Source organism: Lontra canadensis, unplaced genomic scaffold, assembly GCF_010015895.1.
Source record: "Lontra canadensis isolate GAN:19392208 unplaced genomic scaffold, GSC_riverotter_1.0 scaffold93, whole genome shotgun sequence".
Lineage (NCBI taxonomy): Eukaryota > Metazoa > Chordata > Mammalia > Carnivora > Mustelidae > Lontra > Lontra canadensis.
In genome coordinates, this window is record NW_022631087.1 from 199,976 (window position 1) to 221,591 (window position 21,616).

The 21,616-nt window shown below is 38.1% G+C and overlaps 1 protein-coding gene across 1 annotated transcript in view; it reads left to right on the forward strand.

The window, feature by feature from the left end:
• Positions 1 to 21,616, forward strand: part of LOC116854673 (thioredoxin reductase 1, cytoplasmic-like) — a 41,651-nt gene that overhangs the window by 15,014 nt on the left and 5,021 nt on the right. Inside the window, exons 2-3 of the mRNA XM_032836761.1 lie at positions 14,869 to 15,041; positions 20,791 to 20,851. Of these exons, the coding sequence (XP_032692652.1) occupies positions 14,869 to 15,041; positions 20,791 to 20,851 (234 nt within the window). The remainder of the gene's footprint in view (positions 1 to 14,868; positions 15,042 to 20,790; positions 20,852 to 21,616) is intronic.

Genomic DNA, 21,616 nt, shown 5'->3' on the forward strand with positions numbered 1-21,616 from the left:
AGAGATTGTGGATACTAGCCCTTTATCTGATATGTTGTTTGCAGATATCTTTTCCTATTCTTGTCAGTTCTCTTTGATTTTGTTGACTGTTTCCTTTGCTGTACAAAAGCTTTTGATCTTGATGAAGTCCCAATAGTTCATTTTTGCCCTTGCTTCCCTTGCCTTTGCTGATGTTTCTAGGAAGAAGTTGCTGCAGCTGAGGTCAAAGAGGTTGCTGCCTGTGTTCTCCTCAAGGATGTTGATGGATTCCTTTCTCACATTGAGGTCTCTCCTCCATTTTGAGTCTATTTTTGTGCATGATGTAAGGAAATTGTCCAGTTTCATGTTTGTGTATGTGGCTGTCCAATTTTCCCAACACCATTTGTTGAAGAGACTGTCTTTTTTCCATTGGTATTCTTTCCTGTTTTATGAAGCATTAGTTGAACAAAACAAAACAAAACAAAACAAAACATTAGTTGAACATAGAGTTGAGGGTCTATTTCCGGGCTCTGTATTCTGTTCCATTGATCTATGTGTCTGTTTTTTGTGCTATCACCATACTGTCTTGATGATGACAGCTTTGTAATAGAGCTTGGAGTCTGGAACTGTGATGCCACCAACCTTGGCTTTCTTTTTCAACATTCTTCTGGCTATTCGAGGTCTTTTCTGGTTCCCTATAAATTTTAGGATTCTTTGTTCCATCTCTTTTTGAAAAACATTGATGGTATTTTGATAGGGATTGCATTAAACGTGTAGATTGCTTTAGGTAGCATAGACATTTCCACAATATTTGTTCTTCTAATCCATGAGCATGGAACATTTTTTCTATTTCTTTGTGTCTTTCTCAATTTCTTTCATGAATGCTTTATAGTTTTCTGAGCACAGATTCTTTGCCTCTTTGGTTAGGTTTATTCCTAGGTATCTTATGGTTTTGGGTGCAGTTGTAAATGGGATTAACTCCGGAATTTCTCTTTCTTCTGTCTTGTTGTTGGTGTATAGAAATGAAACTGATTTCTGTACATTGATTTTATATCCTGACACTTTACTGAATTCCTGTACAAGTTCTAGCAGATTTGGAGTGGAGTCTTTTGGGTTTTCCACATGAAGTATCATATTGTCTGCAAAGAATGATAGTTTGACTTCTTCTTTGCCAATTTGGATGCCTTTAATTTCTTTTTGTTGTCTGATTGCTGAGGCTAGGACTTCTAGCAGTGGTGATAATGGACATCCCTGCTGTGTTCCTGACCTTACTGGAAAAGCTCTCAGTTTTTCTTCATTGAGAATTATACTTGCTGTGGGTTTTTCATAGATGGCTTTGATGATATTGAGGTATGTACCCTCTATCCCTACACTTTGAAGAGTTTTGATCAAGAAACAATGCTGTCAAATGCTTTTTGGATCTTGTCAAATGCTTTTTCAGCATCTATTGAGAGTATCATATGGTTCCTGTTCTTTCTTTTATTAATGTATTGTATCACATTGATTGTTTGCGGATGTTGAACCAACCTTGCAGCCCTGGAATAAATCCCACTAGGTCGTGGTGAATAATCCTTTTAATGTACTGTTAAATCCTATTGGCTAGTATTTTGGTGAGAATTTTCACATCTGTGTTCATCAAGGATATTGGCCTGCAATTATCTTTTTTGATGGGGTCTTTGTCTGGTTTTGGGATCAAGGTAATGCTGGCCTCATAAAATGAGTTGGAAGTTTTCCTTCCATTTCTATTTTTTGGAACAGTTTCAGGAGAATAGGTATTAATTCTTCTTTAAATGTTTGGTAGAATTCCCCTGGGAAGCTGTCTGGCTCTGGGCTCTTGTTTGTTGGGAGATTTTTGGTGACTTCTTCAATCTCCTTATGGATCTGTTCAGGTTTTCTGTTTCTTCCTGGTTCAGGTTTGGTGTTTATAAGTCTCTAGGAATTCATCCATTTCTTCCAGATTGTCAAATTTGCTGGTGTATAGTTGCTCATAATATGTTCTTATAATTGTTTTTATTTCTTTGGTGTTGGTTGTGATCTTTCCTCTTTCATTTGTGATTTTATTTATTTGGGTCCTTTTTCTTTTCTTTTCTTTTTTTTTTAAATAAGTCTGGCCAGGGGGTTGTCAATCTTATTAATTCTTTCAAAGAACCAGCTCCTAGTTTCGTTGATTTGTTCTACTGTTTTTTTGGTTTCTATTTCATTGACTTCTGCTCTGATCTTTATTATTTCTCTTCTCTGGCTGGGTTTAGGCTTTCTTTGCTGTTCTTTCTGCAGCTCCCTTAGGTGTAGGGTTAGGTTGTGTATTTGAGACCTTTTTGTTTCTGGAGAAAGGCTTGTATCGCTATATATTTTCCTCTCAGGACTGCCTTTGCTGTGTCCCACAGATTTTGAACAGTTGTGTTGTCATTATCATTTGTTTCCATGAATTTGTTCAATTCTTCTTTAATTTCCTGGTTGACCCATTCATTCTTTAGTAGGATGCCCTTTAGCATCCATGTATTTGGGTTCTTTCCAACTTTCCTCTTGTGATTGAGTTCTAGCTTCAGAGCACTGTGGTTTGAAAATATGGGAATGATCCCAATCTTTGCATACCGGTTGAGACCTGATTTGTGACCCAGGATGTGATCTATTCTGGAGAATGTTCCATGTGCACTAGAGAAGAATGTGTATTCTGTTGCTTTGGGATGGAATGTTCTGAATATATCTGTGATGTCCTTCTAGTCCAGTGTGTCATTTAAGGCCTTTATTTCCTTGTTGATCTTTTTGCTTGAATGATCTGTCCATTTTAGTGAGGGGGGGTGTTAAAGTCCCCTACTATTATTGTATTATTGACAATGTGTTTCTTTGATTTTGTTATTAATTGGTTTATATAGTTGACTGCTCCCATGTTAGGGGCATAGAAATTTAAAATTGTTAGATTTTCTTGTTGGACAGACCCTTTGAATATGATATAGTGTCCTTCCTCATCTCTTATTATAGTCTTTGGTTTAAAATCTAATTGATCTGATATAAGGATTGCCACACCTGCTTTCTTTTGATGTCCATTAGCATGGTAAATTGTTTTCCACCCCCTCACTTTAAATCTGGAGGTGTCTTTGGGTCTAAAATGAGTATTTTATAGACAGCATATTGATGGATTTGTTTTTTTTTTAATCCATTCTGATACCCTGTGTCTTTTTTTTTTAAAGATTTTATTTATTATTTGACAGAGAGAGAGATCACAAGTAGGCAGAGAGACAGGCAGAGAAGGGGGGGAAGCAGGCTCCCTGCTGAGCAGAGAGCCCAATATGGGGCTCGATCCCAGACCCTGAGATCATGACCTGAGCTGAAGGCTATGGCTTAACCCACTGAGCCATCCAGGTGCCCCTACCCTGTGTCTTTTGATTGGGGCATTTAGCCCATTAACATCATGGTAACTATTGAAAGATATGAATTTAGTTTCATTGTATTGCCTTTAAGGTGACTGTTACTGTATATTGTCTCTGTTCCTTTCTGGTCTACTTTTAGGCTCTCTTTTTGCTTAGAGGATCCCTTTCAATATTTCCTGTAGGGCTGGTTTGGTGTTTACAAATTCTTTTAGTTTTTGTTTGTCCTGGAAGTTTTTCATCTCTCCTTCTATTTTCAGTGATAGCCTAGCTGGATATAGGATTATTGGCTGCATGTTTTTCTCATTTAGTGCTTTGAATAATTCATGCCAGTTCTCCCTGCCAATCTAATATTTTTACCATTGTATGTTACAGACTTCTTGTCCCAGGCTGCTTTCAGGATTTTCTCTTTATCACTAAGACTTGTAAGTTTTACTATTAGATGATGGGGTGTGGACCTATTTTTGTTGATTTTGAGGGGGGTTCTTTGTGCTTCCTGGATTTTGATGCTTGTTCCCTTTGCCATATTAGGGAAATTCTCTACAATAATTCACTCCAATATACCTTCTGCCTCTCTCTCTCTTTCTTCTTCTTCTGGGATCTCAATTATTCTAATATTGTTTTGTCTTATGGTATCACTTATCTCTCTAATTCTCCCCTCGTGGTCCAGTAGTTGTTTGTCTCTCTTTTGCTCAACGTCTTTATTCTCTGTCATTTGGCCCTCTGTATCACTAATTCTCTCTTCTGCCTCGTTTATCCTAGCAGTAGGAGCCTCCATTTTTTATTGCACCTCATTAATAGCTTTTTTAATTTCATCTTGGTTAGATTTTAGTTCTTTTATTTCTCCAGAAAGGGATTTTATTTCTCCAGACAGGGTTACTCTAATATCGTCCATGCCTTTTTGGAGCCCTGCTAGAATCTTGAGAATTGTCATTCTGAACTCTAGACCTGACATATTACCAATGTTCATGTTGACTAGGTCCCTAGCCTTTGGTACTGCCTCTTGTTCTTTTTTTTTTTTTTTTTTTTTTTGTGGTGAGTTTTTCTGCCTTGTCATTTTATCCAGATAAGAACATATGAACAAGAGAATAAATTACTATAAGGGTGGCAAAGACCCCAGAAAAATGTATGCTAACCAAACCAGAAGAGACCCCAAATCAGGGGGAGAAGAAAGGGGATAAAAAGAAGTTAAATTTTTTTTTTAAATTTAAAAAATACATGTATATTAGACGGGTGAATAGAACAGAGCCACCCACTTGATTTGGGGTGTATTTTGGTCTGTTAGAAGAAACTGCCTCCCAAAATTTTAGAAAAAGAAAAACTTATATATATACAATAATAAGGATAAACATGATGAAGGGATGGGATATGACTGTAAGGATGAAAAATTTTTAAAAATTCTAAAAAAGGAATTGATAAGATAAGTTGGTTGGAAAAAGAAAGAAAAAGAAAGGAGAGAGGATTTGCTAAGGTTGGAGACTAGAACAAAGCCCTGTGCTAGATTTAGGGTATATTTTGATCTATTAGAAGAAATTGTATCCCAGAAATTTTTTAGGAGACAAAACCCTATATGTATACAAAAATTAAAGTTAGATACAATGAAGGATAAAATATGACTATAATAATGAAAATTTAAAGAGATTTTTTTTAAAGAAAGGTATGTTAAGAAAAACTAGTTTAAAAATGTTAAAAGAGGAAAGAAGAAATGTTAAAAAATTAGAATAAGAAAACAATAAAATTTAAAAATTTAATTAACTTTGCAAGACTAAAGAATCATGGGGAGAAAGCCATGAATTCCATACTTTGCTTTCCCCTTGTCTGGAATGATCATGTTTTTTTTTGTTTGTTTGTTTTTGTTTTTGTTTTTTTTAAGACCATTAATATGGTAGATTACATTGATTGAATTTTTAATATTAGATCAGCCTTGTACCCCTAGGATAAATGCCATTAGCTCTTGGTGTGTATATATGTATATATATATATGTATATATATGTATATATGTATTTATATATATATATAAATTATATATTGCTGGACTTAATTTGCCATTATTTTGTTGAGGAATTTTATATCTTTGTTTATGAGGGATATTGGTCAATATTTTTCTTAACTTGTAATATCCTTATCTAATTTAGGTATCAGGGTAATACTGTCCTCAGAAAATGAGTTGGAAAATAATCCTTCCTCTTGTATTTTCTGGACAAGATTGTTTAGATTAGTAGAGTATCTTTTATTAATTTTTTTGTCCTCCTGGTATGCTTTGATGTGTGTGTATGTGTGTGTGTGTATACATGTGAATATGTTGCTGAATCAGAGGGAATACTAAATATATCTGCTTTCTGTAGTTTTCTCTTATGCTCTGGGGTTAGAAAAAATCTGCTTAAATAGAATACAACCTTATCTTTTGTATCTAAAACTTTTTGAGGGAATTGGAAAGATTGAGACAGTTTTTTCAAAATCCTAGTGTTGGTCACATTGACTGGACATTTTTAAATACTATGATTACGTCATTCATTATCTGTTTTAACACTCATTAGGTAACAAAGAAATGGAAAATGCAAAATATTTTCTGTATAAATGTTTGAAGCATGTTTATTGGAATTATGAGAATTAATGTGGAATTAATGTAGAATTAAGCTACTAGTGTAGCTGAGAGCTTTTTAGCTAGCTCTTATGTGGAATTTTGTAGGAGTGTGTGAGTGTGTGTGTGTGTGTGTGTGTGCGTGCGCGCACATGTGCGTGCACATACATGCATGCGAGGGATTGGTTGTGTCATTCTCCGCATATTCTTCTTATATTTTAATGACTGTAATTCATGTTTCCTAGTGGGTATGTTATACAATCAAAGGTAGCATCTACATTTTCTTCCATGTAGATGCTTTATGTTCACAAAGGGCGTATTTGCCCAAGTTTTGTATGTATCTAGACCAACTCGTATCACAGCTGAAGAAATTGAAATCCAGAAGGCATTATTAAATCAAAGATATATCTCTCAAGTCATTGAAGATCATTTTTTCAAAGAACATACTAAGGAAGACTTCTCAATTTTATTCTTTCATGCAACATCTTTTATGTTTTTACACTTCTGATTTTTAAAAATTTTACAGTATTTCCTTTAGAATGATTTTCTTACTAATAGCATCCATATGAAATTTAACAACTAGGTAAAAGGAAGTTGGATTTTCTTCTTCTTCCATTTGGTCCTTCAGAGAGCCTGCTAAGGTCCCTGTAGTAGATCCTAACCCTGACAGGATGATCTCAGGGCTGAGCGATCCAGTAAGTAAGACTAATCTCACTCCTACCCCACAGGAAGAGTCCGTTTCCAGTGACAACACACTTGAGCTTCTGGCATATTTTCTCCCACCATAAATCATTCCAGAATCCAGTCTTTTAGGGAAGAGATATTTCCTTTCAAATGTGTATTCTCAGGCTCATATAGCTATGGGATCTTGGACATGGCCTATAATCACATTAGCATACAACTGTGGGGTAAGGCAAGTGGGAAAGTCTTAGTAAGTAGGACCCTCAACACAACCCAGGTTTAATTTTAACCTTCCAGTGAGACTCCTCTGGAGGAGATAAAGAAGAAGAGCTATCATCAGGATGTTGTAGGCCTATTTGCAGTAGCTTGCCTAGAACATAGTAAGTACTTCACATGACAAGTTCTTTGTGAGAACTAAAAATCCCTCTGAGAAAGAAGGATCCTAGGGTTTTGTTTTAATTTGACAAATAAATAGCACTAAAAACTAAGATGTATTTATCATATTCATATGATATATATGAATATATCATATATGTATGATATTTATGTCATATATATGCATATATAATAGCATCGGAGAAGTCATCATCATGTCTTATTAAGGAGTCTTTAGTCTTCCTTATGTTCTCATGTTTTATTTTTCTAGCATGTCTCATACCCTGTAAGACTTTAAAAAGCACACATAATTTTCTCGCCTTCTCACTTTATAGATCATGTCATGCTTCCCCATTAAAGCTTCCCCACTCTTAGGTTTTTTATGGAATAACTTGTTATTTCATGGAGTCTTGTTAGACCCAACTATGATAATATTCTGTGTATCTTGTGGGTTGAATAAAATACTGTTAATATTGTTAATTTGTTAAAAGATATCTAAGAGTAGTGATGTGTTTGCAAAACTCTTGAGCCGAATAAAAAGTTTAAGAGCTATAGGATTTGTAGAAATCTTTGATTTCTTCTGATGTCTTACAGTCCAGATGCTTTTAACTGCAGGCAACAGGGTAGAAACATGCATGTGACATCTACAAACCAGAAAGTGATGACAGCAGGCAGAGTGGAGTGCTATAAAAATTTTATCATCTCATTTGAAGGGATCGTGTTGCTTATTAATGGCAGAAATTCAAGTTCTAACAAGTGGCCGTTTTAGTCTGTGTTTAACTTTGCCATTTTGCTTTCTTTTGCTGGGTTCCTCTTTGCTTTCCCCCTTGTTTCTCTGCTCTGAAATTTATGAGCTACTTCTCTCATCTTTTGACAGCCTTGACCTGGGCTCTCAGAAGTGTAAGCAGTCAATTCCAGTAGTGATCTGCTGCTGGGGTTTTTTGTCCTTATAACCAGAGCATAGAAAGGCAGGCCTCTGGAACCTCAAGCAATGTGTAAGGGTCCAGAAAGGAAGGGAATGTTGAATCTGTTTGTTCTTTAGTAGGAGTCAAGCCCTCCTCTTCCTCCTCCTTCACCTCCTTCTCCTGCCCCTTCTCCTTCTCTTTTTCCTTCTTCCCCCTCCCCTTCCTCTCCCTCCCTCTTTCTCCTCCCTCTCCTCCTCCTCTTCCTCCTCCTCCTTCCCCTTTCTCCTCCTCTTCCTCTGGCTACATTTAATTTAAGTGGCATGGAATTAGAACTAGCAACAACAACAAAAGCATCTTAAAAGTTTTTTTTGTTTGGTTTTTTTTTTGTTTTGTTTTTTAAAGAGAGACCTAGATTGAAGAACCACCACCTCTAATTAGTTTTGGAGGCTTTGGAAGAGAAGCCAAATTGTGTTCACTTCATTTAGTTTTAAGAGAAGATTTTTTTTTCTTTTTTGGTCCTAGATAAAAAATTTAGCTCCTATGGAAACTATACTTTTCTTTTTTTCTTCCTTTCAAATTTTTCAAAATATCAAGGTTGGTCATTTTCCAACTTTTGGTCTTGGTGTACCCCTTCACATTATCAAAGATGCCAACAGTGAAAAAGGCAAATATATCTTATTATTCTGAAAATAGCATTGACCTCAGGGATTCCAGAGGTATGCCTGTCACATCTTGAGGGCCACTGGTCAGGGAGATGTTTATGTTGCCTGAACAAAGGAAATCAAGAAATCAGTTTCAGAGACTCCTTATTAGCTACAGATTGATGCACCCAAAGTGGGCTGACTTAGAACTTCCTGAGTTTTCCAAACTCAAACCAGCCATATGCAGAGACATGACTGAAGGTTATAGAATGAAGATGAATGAGCCAGACTTTCCCCACAAATCTGAACAGGAATATACTGTTGTGAGCTCTGTAGAAGAGCTTTGAAGTCTATTAGTCCAGCAATTCCCTCAGTAAACAGAAAGGTTGAAAGACTAATATAATGAATAGCCCTATTCTCGTCTTAAGATTCACATTTTGCTACATTTGTTTTATTTTTCTTCCTTACATCCTCTTTTCTCTCCCAATCTCTTTCTCTATCTCTCTCTCTCTCTCTACACACACACACACACACACACACACACACACACACACTTTATCCTGAATCATTTGAAATAAGTTATAGACATCATGACTTTCAGCCCTAAGAATCTCAGTATGTGTCTCCTAACAACAAGTACTTTTCCACATAAACCAGGTGGACTGGACACAATAATACCATCCTCTCTAAGTTCATATGAAAGTTTACTCAGTTGTGGGGTACCCGGCTGACTCAGTCCATAGAGCATGCATGCGACTCTTGATCTTGGGTATGTGAGTTGGAGCCTTTAGTTAAGGATCATATATTGTAATTTGTGGCCAATTATTATATCTTGCAAAAAAAATTTAGGTTTGAGAAATACAAGAAAGGAAAAGTCATGCATAATTCTATCATGCCAATATAACTTCTATGACCATATTTGCATATCCCTTTTCAGGATTCTTGTATATGAAGTTTCATATAATTATAAAACTATGGTACAGAGGATTTGGTATTCTGTTTCCTTGCATACCATGTCAAACCATTTCCACATTGTTTTGAATCTTGAACAGTATAGAACCATTAGAATTATTGAAGAACAAGAAAGCTACTATAATTTAGCCATTCTCCTAATGTTGGACATTAGGAGATGATGCTGTGTTGGTAATGTGTAGATAAAAAGAGTGGATTGAGGGTGCCTGGGTGGCTCTGTCGGTTAAGCCTCTGCCTTTGGCTCAGGTCATGATGTCAGGGTCCTGGGATGGAGTCCCTCATCGGGCTCCCTGCTCAGGGGGGAGTCTGCTTCTCCTTTTGCCCCTCCTTACTTGTGTTCTCTCTCTCTCCAAAATAAATAAATAAAATCTAAAAAAACAAAAAAGTAGATTGAGGATGGGAATAGAAAGGGGTAAAGGAGCCTGGAGAGTAGGAATACAATCTGTTTGCAATTTAGCCTTTGGAGAGAGAAAGGCAGCAGAGACAAGATATAACTTTGTCCCTGCCCTAGGAAGGTGATACGCCTGTTCAGGAGGTAGGGAGTGAAGAATGTCGATAAGGTCACTGGCCTATTTTGTTCTGTTGAATTTCACAGGAAGTTAACATGATTATTCCTAAAGCTATAGAACTCATATTGAAAAGAGACTTGGAATTTTCCCATTAACTAGATGATGCTAATTATATTAATACAAATTACTAGAAGCTTTTCCTATGAGAAGATGAAGAGGTGAGGGTCATTTTTATAAATATACTATTTTCTTTGTTTAATTTTTTTTGTTTTTAAGATAAATTCATATAATAATCCTTGGTTAAAAGGTATGGCTATTTCAGTGGTTTTTGATCCACACTGTCAAATTGTTTTCAAGAAGAATAGTAACAGCTTGAATTTACCCCCTTATGCTCATGGAGTGGCTTCAGTGTCCATTTACCAGCACTGGGAGTTTCCATTTTTATTTTAACAGAAATGATACATCATTGCTTTAATTTCTGATTTTGAAAGAAAAGTAAAATAGACATTTTATTCTAGTTTTGCTCTTTTCTTTCTAATGAATTGGTTGTTCCTGTTCTTTATTCACTTTATCATCTGTGTCCTGCTGTTTCTTTACCAATTGTCTTGAGTTCTTTTTGTTCTTTAGTTCTTTTTTTAATGTAGGTATTTTTTCTTAAAGATTTTGTTTATTTATTTGATAGAGACACAGTGAAAGAGGGAACACAAGCAGGGGAAGTGGGAGAGGGAGAAGCAGGCTTCCCACTGAGCAGGGAGACTGATGTGGGGCTCCATCCCAGGACCCTGGAATCATGACCTGAGCCGAAGGCAGATGCGTAACAACTGAGCCACCCAGGCACCCCATATGTAGGTATTTTCTTTAGGCTGTTCTTTTGCCTTAAAAAAATTATTATTATTACTACTATTATTTTGCAATATAATTTGTTGCTCTTTTCCTTTGTATTTGTTTCTAAGTTTAGGAAGTTATCACCTCATTAGAGATCTGGTAACAAGTCCATTTCACATGCTTTATTATATAGTAAGAGATAAGTGAAAAATTTTTTTTCCAAATTATCAAGCCATCATTACTATGCTACTTTAATTTTTTTTGGTGGGGGGTGGGACAGAGGGAGAGGAAGAGAGAGAATCCCATGTAGGCTTCATGTCCAGTGCAGAGCCTGACACAGGGCTCAATTTCATGACCCTGAGATCATGACCTGAGCATAAATCAAGAGTAGGATGCTTAATCAACTGAGCTACCCAGATGATCCGTTACCATACTATTTTTAAAAATATGTTTTCTTTTTCTTTATTGCTTTGTGTAATGTCTTTTTATCGTAAATTCTTTTATATTTGTCTATTTTGGGGCTCTCCAGTATCTTTCATCGACCTACATAATTTTTATGAGTGTTAAGTATGGAGCACTTTTATTATTAAATTTTGGTCTGAGTTTTTACAAGGGGACAGTAGGTATTACATTGATCCAAACATTAGGAACTGATCTTAGGCATAAGAGTTGGGGCAAAATAAAGAAATTCATAATTAGAACTTTATCTGAGTTTTTCTGACCACATGGTTATGTGCTGTTCTTGCCACATTTACTTAATATATTTCTTTGGATGCTGATTCAAATTTTATTTCAAAATGAAGGGAAACATTTAAAAATAAAATTTGCCATTTTGTTAGAGGCAGAGTTTAAGGAGAAGTTCTAATGATTTTGATTAGTGGGGCAATCTTTTATATATCTATTCATTTGTTTATTTTTCATTTGTTTTGGGTGAACAGTCTCTCCCCAGTAATACTGCTGCTCTTTTTGATAACAGAGGATACCCCTTTCCCTGTAATGGCCTTGATTTCTGTGTTCCGGGTACTGGCAGCTATCTGAGCTTAATAGGTGGGTGATGACCTTAGCAGAGATGTTATGTAAGGAATTGTCACCTTCCTTTAGAATCAGTCATCCCATGAAGTCAAAGGAGTCAGTAAGACATAATGGAATCAAGAGGCTTGTGTGGCAGCCCTGACTCTGACACCAATTAATTACCTGTCTGGAGCTCAGTTTCCTCATTAGTTGAGTGAATATGTTGGCCTACTGACCCCCAGTTTCTTTCCCTCGCTGAAATTCTGTGATTCTCTTTCCATGCACTGTTACCACTAAGAATCCTCATTTCCATGTTGTCTTCTAAAATAAGCAGCATGGAAAAGAGAATATGAAAACCAGAGTTTAATTTTAAAACTTCAAAGTGTCATTGGTGAGGCTGGAGAGTATTGGTGAAGCTTTTGGATAGCTGATATGAAAGGTCTGGTATGGTCTGGAACATTATGCAGCAAATACCAACCCCCATTGCTCTTTTGGGTCCTATAATTAATTGGCATAGATTTTAGTTTTTCTTTAAGATGTACCCATTCTTCATATTAGATATGGGCATTTCTATATCCCTTTTTACTTTACCTATATTTCAGGTATTAGTAATATTTGAATGTTTAGCATATGAAAAAATAGTCACTTACTTTTTGACCCTGTCTTGACCATGTATAGTAGGGGTTAGTTTTAAAAAATTTATAATTAACTAACTTAAAAATACTTTCTATAGGGCCACCTGGGTGGCTCAGTTGGTTAAGCGACTGCTTTCAGCTCAGGTCATGATCCCAGGGTTCTGGGATGAGCCCCCCATCAGGCTCCCTGCCCAGCAAGGAGCCTGATTCTCCCTCCCTCTCTGCCTGCTGCTCCCCCTGCTTGTGCTCCCATTCTTCCTGCGTCAAAATAAATTCAAAAAATTAATTAAAAAAAATAACTCTTACAATTTAGCAATAAAAAGACAATAGCCAATTAAAAATGGGAAGAGGATCTGAACAGACATTTCTCCAAAGAAGATATATATACAAATAATCAATAAGCATACGGGAAGTTGCTCAGCATTATTGGCCATTAGAGGAACACGCATCAAACTACAGTGAGACACCACTTCACATCCACTAGGGTGGCTAGAATCAAAAAGCAGATCATAAGTGTTGGCAAGGATGTGGAGAAATGGGGGCCCTCATACACTGCTGGTAGGAATGTAGAATGGTGTTGATGCTTTGGAAAACAGTTCGGTTGTTCCTCAGAAGATTTAGCATTTTCCAATTCTACTCCTAGGTATTCACTCAAAAGCATTAAAAACAGGTATTTAAAACACAAACCTGTGCACAAATGTTCCTAGCAGCTCTCTTCACAACAGCCAAAAAGTGGAAACAGCCCAAATGTCCATCAACTGATGAACAGATTTAAAAATGTGGTATATTCATACAATGGAATATTATCTGGCAATAAAAAAGAAATGAAGCACTGATACATGCTATAGCATAGATGAACCTTAAAAAAAGTGAAAGAACTCAGTTACAGAAGACTGCATATTGTATGACTCCATAAATAAGGGGAGTGGTTGCCTAGATGTAGGGAAGCGGGAAGAGCTGGCTGGGAGATAATGGGGGGCAACTTCTAATGGCTACAGGCTTCTTTTTGGGGTGATGAAAATGCTGTAAATTTGATAGTGGTGATGGTTGCACAACTCTGACTAAAAACCATTGAATTGTGTACTTTCCATTTCCATTTTAAAAAGGAAAAGATTTTATTTATTTATTTCTTTGAGAGAGAGAGCACAAGCAGGGGGGAGTGGCGGGGGCATGAGAGAAGCAGACTCCCCATAGAGCAGGGAGTCTGACACAGGGCTCGATCCCAGGGCCCTGGGGTCATGACCTGAACCAAAGGCAGATAGATTCTTAACCGACTGAGCCACCTTGGTGCCCCTCCACTGGTGAATTTTATGGCATATGAATTATAAGTCAGTAAAGCTATTTTTAAAAAATATATATGGGTTCTAGAGAATTCGAATGTACATTTGAACCCAGTTCCATCACTTACTGTAAGCTGTGCAACCTTGGAGAAGTTGCTTAACCTCTCTGTTTCCTTATTTGCAAAATAGGGATGATGGTTAGCAGTGTTTGTATAATGATATCCTTGTAAAGATTAAATGAGATGATGCATACAAATATTAACTCCCATCTAGTTCTGAGTAAACACTAATATCAACTATGAAGATGATGAGGAGATTGAGGAAGAATGGGTAGGTCTTAGACACGCAGAAATAAGAGGAAATAACTTGTGGAGTAGGTAATAAGGGTAGGATTGAGCTGGCTTTGTTTGTGGCCCTGGAGAAGATAGCTAGTTTAAAATATTTACAAGCCGGAGGTAGCAATCTCTGTGGTTTTGGCTGGTGATGATACCCAGGACAATAGTGGTGTCATGTGGGGTAACATACCACTGAGCTGGGTCATGTTTGTTATGCTGCCAGATTCAGCTGCAGAAAAATCCTGGAGAGGAAAACAGAGAATCTGAAGAAAGTTGTTTTTTAAAATCTTGCTGTGCCTGTTGCCCGAAGAGCCTGTGTTTGCTTGTCCAGAAGTTAACTAGAGAAAAAGGAGTAAGCCTTGGCTTGAGTTGCCCAATCCTGTATCTCTGGGCAGGGTTGTGTGAGAAGGGGGGGCAGTCTCTGACCTCTGGCCCCTCTGCATTTAAACCATGGGTAGGGTGGGGCAGAGGGAATGTGTGGCCCTTAGTGGCAGAACCTGTGACTTAGTCTCTTACCTCAGGAAGGTTCAGGCTCCTGCTGTCGTTTGTCAGGGCCCCTGAGAACTGACCTTGAACGAAGCAAAAACAAATTGGAGATACCCAGTGCGTTGCCGGGAGTCTGCAGTCAGATGACAGAACTTCATGTGTAATCCATTTTCGAGTCCTTCCTCAGACTCCTTATTTTGGTGGTTGGGGCTAAAATTGTAAGGCTCGCCGAGTGAATCTAATATTAGGGAATGCATCATCATGTTTTCCTTTCTGATAATTACCGTCTTTGCTTCCATTACTTCTAGCTAAGGATCATCTCCCTAGTCAACCCTTGCCAGAAAACCCAGCCACTGGTGTGAGTGGCCCCTCAGGGTCCAGCGGCCCAGGCGTCTCGGACCCCAGAGCCCGGCTTAGGGCCTATATAGACAGCTACCCTGTAGTCATCTTCAGCAAGTCCACGTGCAAGCGCTGTGCTGAGGTAAGACTTCAGCCTCCAGGAGCGGGGACACGTTACTGCCTTCCAGATAATCAAGACTTCTGAGCTCTGCTATAAGCAGTTGGATTTCACCTGAGGAAGGGGTTTGTGTGGGTGTAAATTGCTTCAGAGTCTTTAGAGAGTAAGGCTTTGAGAACAAAATGTTGCTTGAGTAATCTTCTCCTGAGCTTTTGTAAAACCCTAGATGGTTTCTCAAGTTCAGACAGATTAGGGGTGGGCAAGCTCCCAAAGCAGTTGATTGGCTGCTCTTTTAGGCACTTCTATAGAGAGTATTTTCTGAGCAGCTGTTACTTAAGGTACTCCTAAATTTTGATAAGTACCTCTTCATGCTCATTATGGGAAAAATGACTTCCCAAAGAAAAAACTGTGCTTTCCACTTGGTTCTTAGTCTTAGATTTTCTGAGAGGAAAGGTCAGTGATCACAGCCATGGGGAGGGTTGGTTTAGTCTACCTGATTTCACCACAGAATGATGTGGAGAATTGAAAGACAGACCTATTGGGGTGCTTTATGGGAAGGTTGAGGATATTTGAATGCCACTGAAGCTTAGCTTTAAATTTTTCTCAGGGTAGCTCTAGGACTAGACATGTGGATTCTAAAGTCAACATAAGTGGCCTTCTGTCAGGGTTCACCTATGTAGGGTAATTTATTAAGTTCAATTTTCTCTCAGTTTCTTGGCTGATTTTCCAGCTCTCAGAGAGATTGACCTCAGAAGACTTTTATTCTGGAAGGGTTACACAGAAACATGATTCTTAGACTCTGTGTGCATGCATATGTGTGTGTGTGTGTATGTTCCCTTGTTCTTTTTAAGATTTTTTAAAAAATGTTTTTATTTGACAGAGAGAGATCACAAGTAGGCAGAGAGGCTGGCAGAGAGATAGGGGGAAGCAGGGTCCCCACTGAGCAGACAGCCCGACATGGACCTTGATGTGGGGCTCCATCCTGGGACCTCGAGACCACGACCCGAGCAGAAGGCAGATGCTCAACGCTCTGAGCCACCCAGGCGCCCCTCCCTTGTTCTAAATAAGGAAAATGGGAAGGTGGGCAAGCAGTGGAAACACTGAAAGTAGGCAGAAATTTTCATCTTTGTTTCTCACCCAACATAGTCTGCTTCATCATCATGGTGCCTTTTGTTCAGGACATTATGTTGGGAACAGGGTTGCTAAGAGGTAGGAGACACAAGTCCCATCCCCAGGGGATTTAGTCAAACTGAGAAGGCAGACCTTTGGCTTGAAAAGAAAAATGATCAGGAGCACCTGGGTGGCCCAGTCAGTTCATGGTTCACGTCATGATCTCTGGGTCCTGGGATAGAGCCCCAAGTTGGGTTCTGCCCTCAGTGGGGAGTCTGTTTCTCCCTCTCCCTCTGCCCCACTCCCTGCCTGTGTTCTGTCTCTCTCACATAAATAAATCAAATCTTTTTTTAAAAAAGAAAAATGGCCTAAGGTAACCCATGCTAAATTCTAAGTAATTAGCATCGGCAGTAAACATTAGAGAATTTGGAAGAGGGTTGGGTATTAGAAATCCACTGCAGGGGCGCCTGGGTGGCTCAGTCGTTAAATGTCTGCCTTTCGCTCATGTTATGATCCCAGGGTCCTGGGATCAAGCCCCACATCAGGCTCCCTGCTCAGCAGGGAGTCTGCTTCTTCTTCTGCCTGCTGCTCCCCCTGCTTGTGCTTTCTCTCTCTTGCTCTCTCTCTGTCAAATCAATCAATCAATCTTTAAAAAAAAAGAAAAAAAAAGAAAAAAGAAAAAGAAAAAGAAATCCGCTATATAATTCCTGGCCTCTGGGAGCTTCATTATATAGCCCTAGTGGTCTTTTAAGGCTCTTCTCCCTCGTTTGTGTAATCTGTAAAATGAAGGGCTTGGACTAGTTGGCCATTGAGATTCCTTTTAGTTCTGAAATCATGGAGTTGTCTAGTCATTTCTGTTTCCAAATAATGGCGAGGAGCCTGAACTCTGAAGTCAGAGTTTTGACCTTGTCATGTGAACTTGGTTAAGTTTTTTACCTGTTGTGTCTCAGTTTTCTCATCTGTAAAATGTGGGTAATAATACACCTATCTCGTAAGTTTGTCATGAGGATCACATTAGCTAATATTTATAGAAGCCACAGAACATGCCTGGCACATAGTAAATGCTCCCTAATGTTTTTTTAAATGAAAGAACTACCTGCCCTTCCTCTTTCCCTATCAGGACTTCACACCTTGGATGGCGATCTTCCTTCATCAGTATTGAGCCTCAGTCAAGTGGAAATCAACAAATATCTCACTAGTCCCAGTATAGTTACTCCTATTAAAAAGTGGCTGTATTTTTTTTCTTTCTTTTTTTTTTTTTTCCCTAAACTGACCTCTCCCTTTGAAACTCTGTGCACATGGTGGTGTAATGGAAGGAACATTTGCAGTTGAAAATCAGTTTCCTCAACAATAAGGTTGACAGTGCCGCCTTATCTGCTATACTTGGTAATACACAGCTTGAGGACCAAAGAATTTCAAGTCTCTGTGAAAGCACGTGGAAGCCTCCAGTATAGGCTTGTGTTAGGAGCCACTATTGAGAGCCTACTATGTGCCAGGCGGTGTTTGGTCACTCTCCTCATTTTTAAAAAAATATTTACTTATTTGAGAGAGAGAGGGAGATTGCATGCGTGTGTGTGTGTGTGTGTGTGTGTGTGTGTGTATGTGTGTGTGTGTGTGTTGGGCGGGGGGGGCGGGGAGAGGCAGCAGGAGCGGGAAAAAGAGACTCTTAAGCAGACTCTGAGCTGAGAATAGAGCCTGACACGGGGCTCCATCTCATGACCCTGAGATCATGACCAGAGCTGAAATCAAGAATAGGACTCTTAACCAGCTGATCTACCCAGGTGCTCCAACATTGCTAAAGAGTTGGAAAACTGCAGTTTTGACTCTGCTGTAGGCCTGCAGTGAAGGACAGGGCCAACATGGTCAAGATTGCTAGTGGTGGGGTGCCTGGGTGGCTCAGTGGGTTAAGCCTCTGCCTTCAGCTCAGGTCATGATCTCAGGGTCCTGGGATCGAGCTCCACATAGGGCTCTCTGCTCAGTGGGGAGCCTGCTTCCTCCTCTCTCTGCCTGCCTCTCTGCCTACTTGTGATCTCTCTCTCTCTGTCAAATAAATGTATAAAATCTTTAAAAAAAAAAAAAAAGATTGCTAGTGGTGATAGGCAGTTTCATTGCTTGCTCCCTGCAGTCTCCCATTTCTTTGACTTGTAGTTGCTCTTATTTCTACTATCTTCTCCCTGAATTCAACTAACTTCTTCATTTCCTGATTCTCCTCCCTGACTCTAAAAAGGCAAAGTGTTTTTTTTTCCTCAATTAAGTATACTCTAGGAATGATGAACATTTCTTGTAAAATTTGTGGTAGGTATTTGCATATCTGTTGTATTAAAATGTATAGTAATTCTGGAAACTTTATTTAATGTCATTATCTGAGTAATTCCTGGGTATGCCAGGTCTTTTGGACAAATATCCCCTGGTTTTACCTTGACAAATACCAGTTCTTAAGCTTTTCTGAATATGTAATATATAAGCTGTTTTCAGATTTGTGCCAATTAATATGGAAATTAACTTTCAATGTCTTTGGCTGTGAAGGATGGTGAAGTGTCTCTTCTGGTAAAAATAGTGATTTTCTTCTGTGAGGGTACAACTTATAGACTTGACTGTTCGTGTTTTTTTTTTTTTTTAATTTTAATTTTTAATTTTATTATTTTTAAAAATTGCCTTGAAGTAGCATTTCCCCAGGATACTTCCTTCAGTTTTGATCTTATCTTTTAACAGTTGTGATGTGAGTAAATCAGGATGGAGAAACTTCATTTTTATATCTGTACTTGGCCTGATGAATTTATATTTCTCTCTGGGATGAGTAATATAATTTGCATTGATTCAAGCTGGGAAATGCCCACAAAGAAATGAGCTTCTACGTAAGTTAGTTTCCTGTTTGTTGCATAACACGTTACTGTGTGTGATTTGCTACATCATGCTGTGAAGACTGGATTTTAAAATGCAAAGACAACTTCCTACCTTTTCAGAAAATGCGATTATTTGTTTCTTACGGGTATTTGAATGAGAAGTTAGAAGTATGATGTTGGAATTAGCAAATGACGTCTCATATAGTTTATGGGTTGCCTGACACCCAGATCCACTGCCATTTCCCCATAGCGTGTGTATGTTACAGGCAACGTTGACCATCCTCTGCTTTTATCAATTAGAATATTCTGGAAACTGGTGCTAATGAAATTCAATACAGATCTTTAATCTTGTACTGTGGAGCAGTATGAAAGTTTCATCAGAGCTAAAATTACCTACCAAAGAGTTTCTTGAAATGGGGTCATGTGTATTCTGGAATCTAGAGCTGATATTTTCTACATTTCACATATTGTCAAATTTTGATACTTTTAGGAGCTGTTTTTAGGATTATTCTCTAAATCTGGAAAACTTGTTTTTTGTAACAAACTGCAAATGGTTCATTTCTAAAATTAAGTGGCTGAGGAAGCCTTAAGACTCCATGATTTTATATGTGTTTGAACTTTTTTTATTTTTAGTCTTAGGAAATGAGCATGGAAGATGAATTGACTTTTGTCCAGATGGTCTCCCAGCTGTAGCTTTCCCTGCCCTTTCCTTAAAGTCCTTCTTTATTCACTCCATCACTCTTCAAAAGGATTCTTATCTTTTTAACTATATGTTGCCAGGGAGCTAAATTCCGACCAGGGCACAGATACTGCTCTGTGAATATAAGAGGAGGGCCACCAGAGCTGTGTGAATGAATCTATTTTCCCATTTTTATCAAAATCTTGTCTTTGGCCCTATACAATTGATAGAAATCTTTTAATCTACTGTTTTAATAGTTAAATTAGAATGGGAAAAGAACATTCTCTGATTGTTAATTTTTGTGAACTCCAGGCCATAGTTCTGAACTTTTTCCTTTTATTGTAGAAGCTGGAGGAAATTTGGGTCTTAGCTGTCCTAAGGCATTAATGACAGGCTATTGTGTCTTATATATAAATGTCATTTTAAAGTTTTTTTTTTAATCAGTAATTTATATGTTATTTAGTGGTGCAAATTTGGCAAAAGTAACTTATCCTTCCAGTAAAATTTTTTTTACAATTTTTGTGGAATCTTGGGATGCCTGGGTGGCTCACTTGGTTAAGCATCTGCTTTCGGCTCAGGTCATGACCCCAGCGTCCTGGGATTGAGTCTCACATTGGACTTCTTGCCTAGGGGAGGTGCCTGCTTCTCCCCGCTGCCTGCCACTCCCCCTGCTTATGCTCTCTCTAACACATAAATAAAATCTTTAAAAAAATAAGTTGTGTGATCTTGAATGTATGACTTTTGTAATTGATTTGTTGGTTGAGGTTTTTTACTCAGCTAAAAAATAAATAATACTACTGTAGAATATAGTTTTTTTCTTAGAGTTTCCATATATGTTTTGGAAATATTACATATTCCAGTGCCTTTTAAAACATGATTAGTATTAAGCCCATTTATAGTGGGGTAGACGGAGTCACTGAACATTCAAAATGTATTTTATGAAGCTATATAGGTGAATCATTGAACATAGATAGAACCAACAGACTTCAGATACCCATTAATTATCATTACCGTCGACAGGGAGAGTCTTGTGGGTTGTTTAAAAATGGGCTGGTAAGTTTGCAAAGGAGAAGCTGATTAAAGTGGAAAGTAAAAAGCTGGAGAGAAGGCTTAAAAAAAATTCTCCCCCTTGTTTTTCCAGGTGAAGAAGTTATTTAAGTCGATGTGTGTTCCTTATTTTTTGCTCGAACTTGATCAAACAGGTAAGATTCTGCTTAATATGTGAATTATATCTGCTGACTGTACATTTTATTTAATCTTTGTTTTTGTGTGTGTGTGTGTGTGTGTGTGTGTGTGTGTGTTTGTTTGTTTGTTTGTTTTGTTTTTGTGAGGTTTTTATTGTTTAGTGAGCTCTTTCCTCTTTTTGACCCTTCAGCTGGGCCATTCCCTGGGACTAATGATCATATATGGCTTTAGTCTACCTCGTTTATAGCCTTGTTCGGAGCTTCCTGTTGTTGAAATTATTCTTCCTATTAGCCTTGAGTCTAGTTACAGTATTTGCTGGTTTCATAATAACTTTATTATTTTTGTAAATTTGCCACCTTTCTGGTAAGTCATACCAAATAGTATTTGAAAGTAAAAGAGAAGAGACTTGGCTAGAAAGATATGGTAATTGGGATAGAAAGTTCATTTCTAGGGTCAGGAAGAAGGAGGTAGTTGTGGGGCAGGAAACTCTTATTTGATGCTTCTAAAGACAGGTTCCTGAACACAGAGAGTCAGGTAATAGCTACCACCTATCGAGGGCCGGTGGTTCCTGGGCTTGTATGCAAAGCCCTTAATCCTCACCAGAACTCTGCAAGGAACTTATCCCCATTTTACAGATGAGGAAATTGAGTTCCAGGAAAATCAAATTTCCTAAAGTCATGTAAGTAGTGGTTCTGTAGTTTGGACCCGGGCTTATTTAATTCCAAAGTCTGTGTTTTTCCTATAATACCGTGCTATCTCCCCTAGCAGGACAGCATGACCTT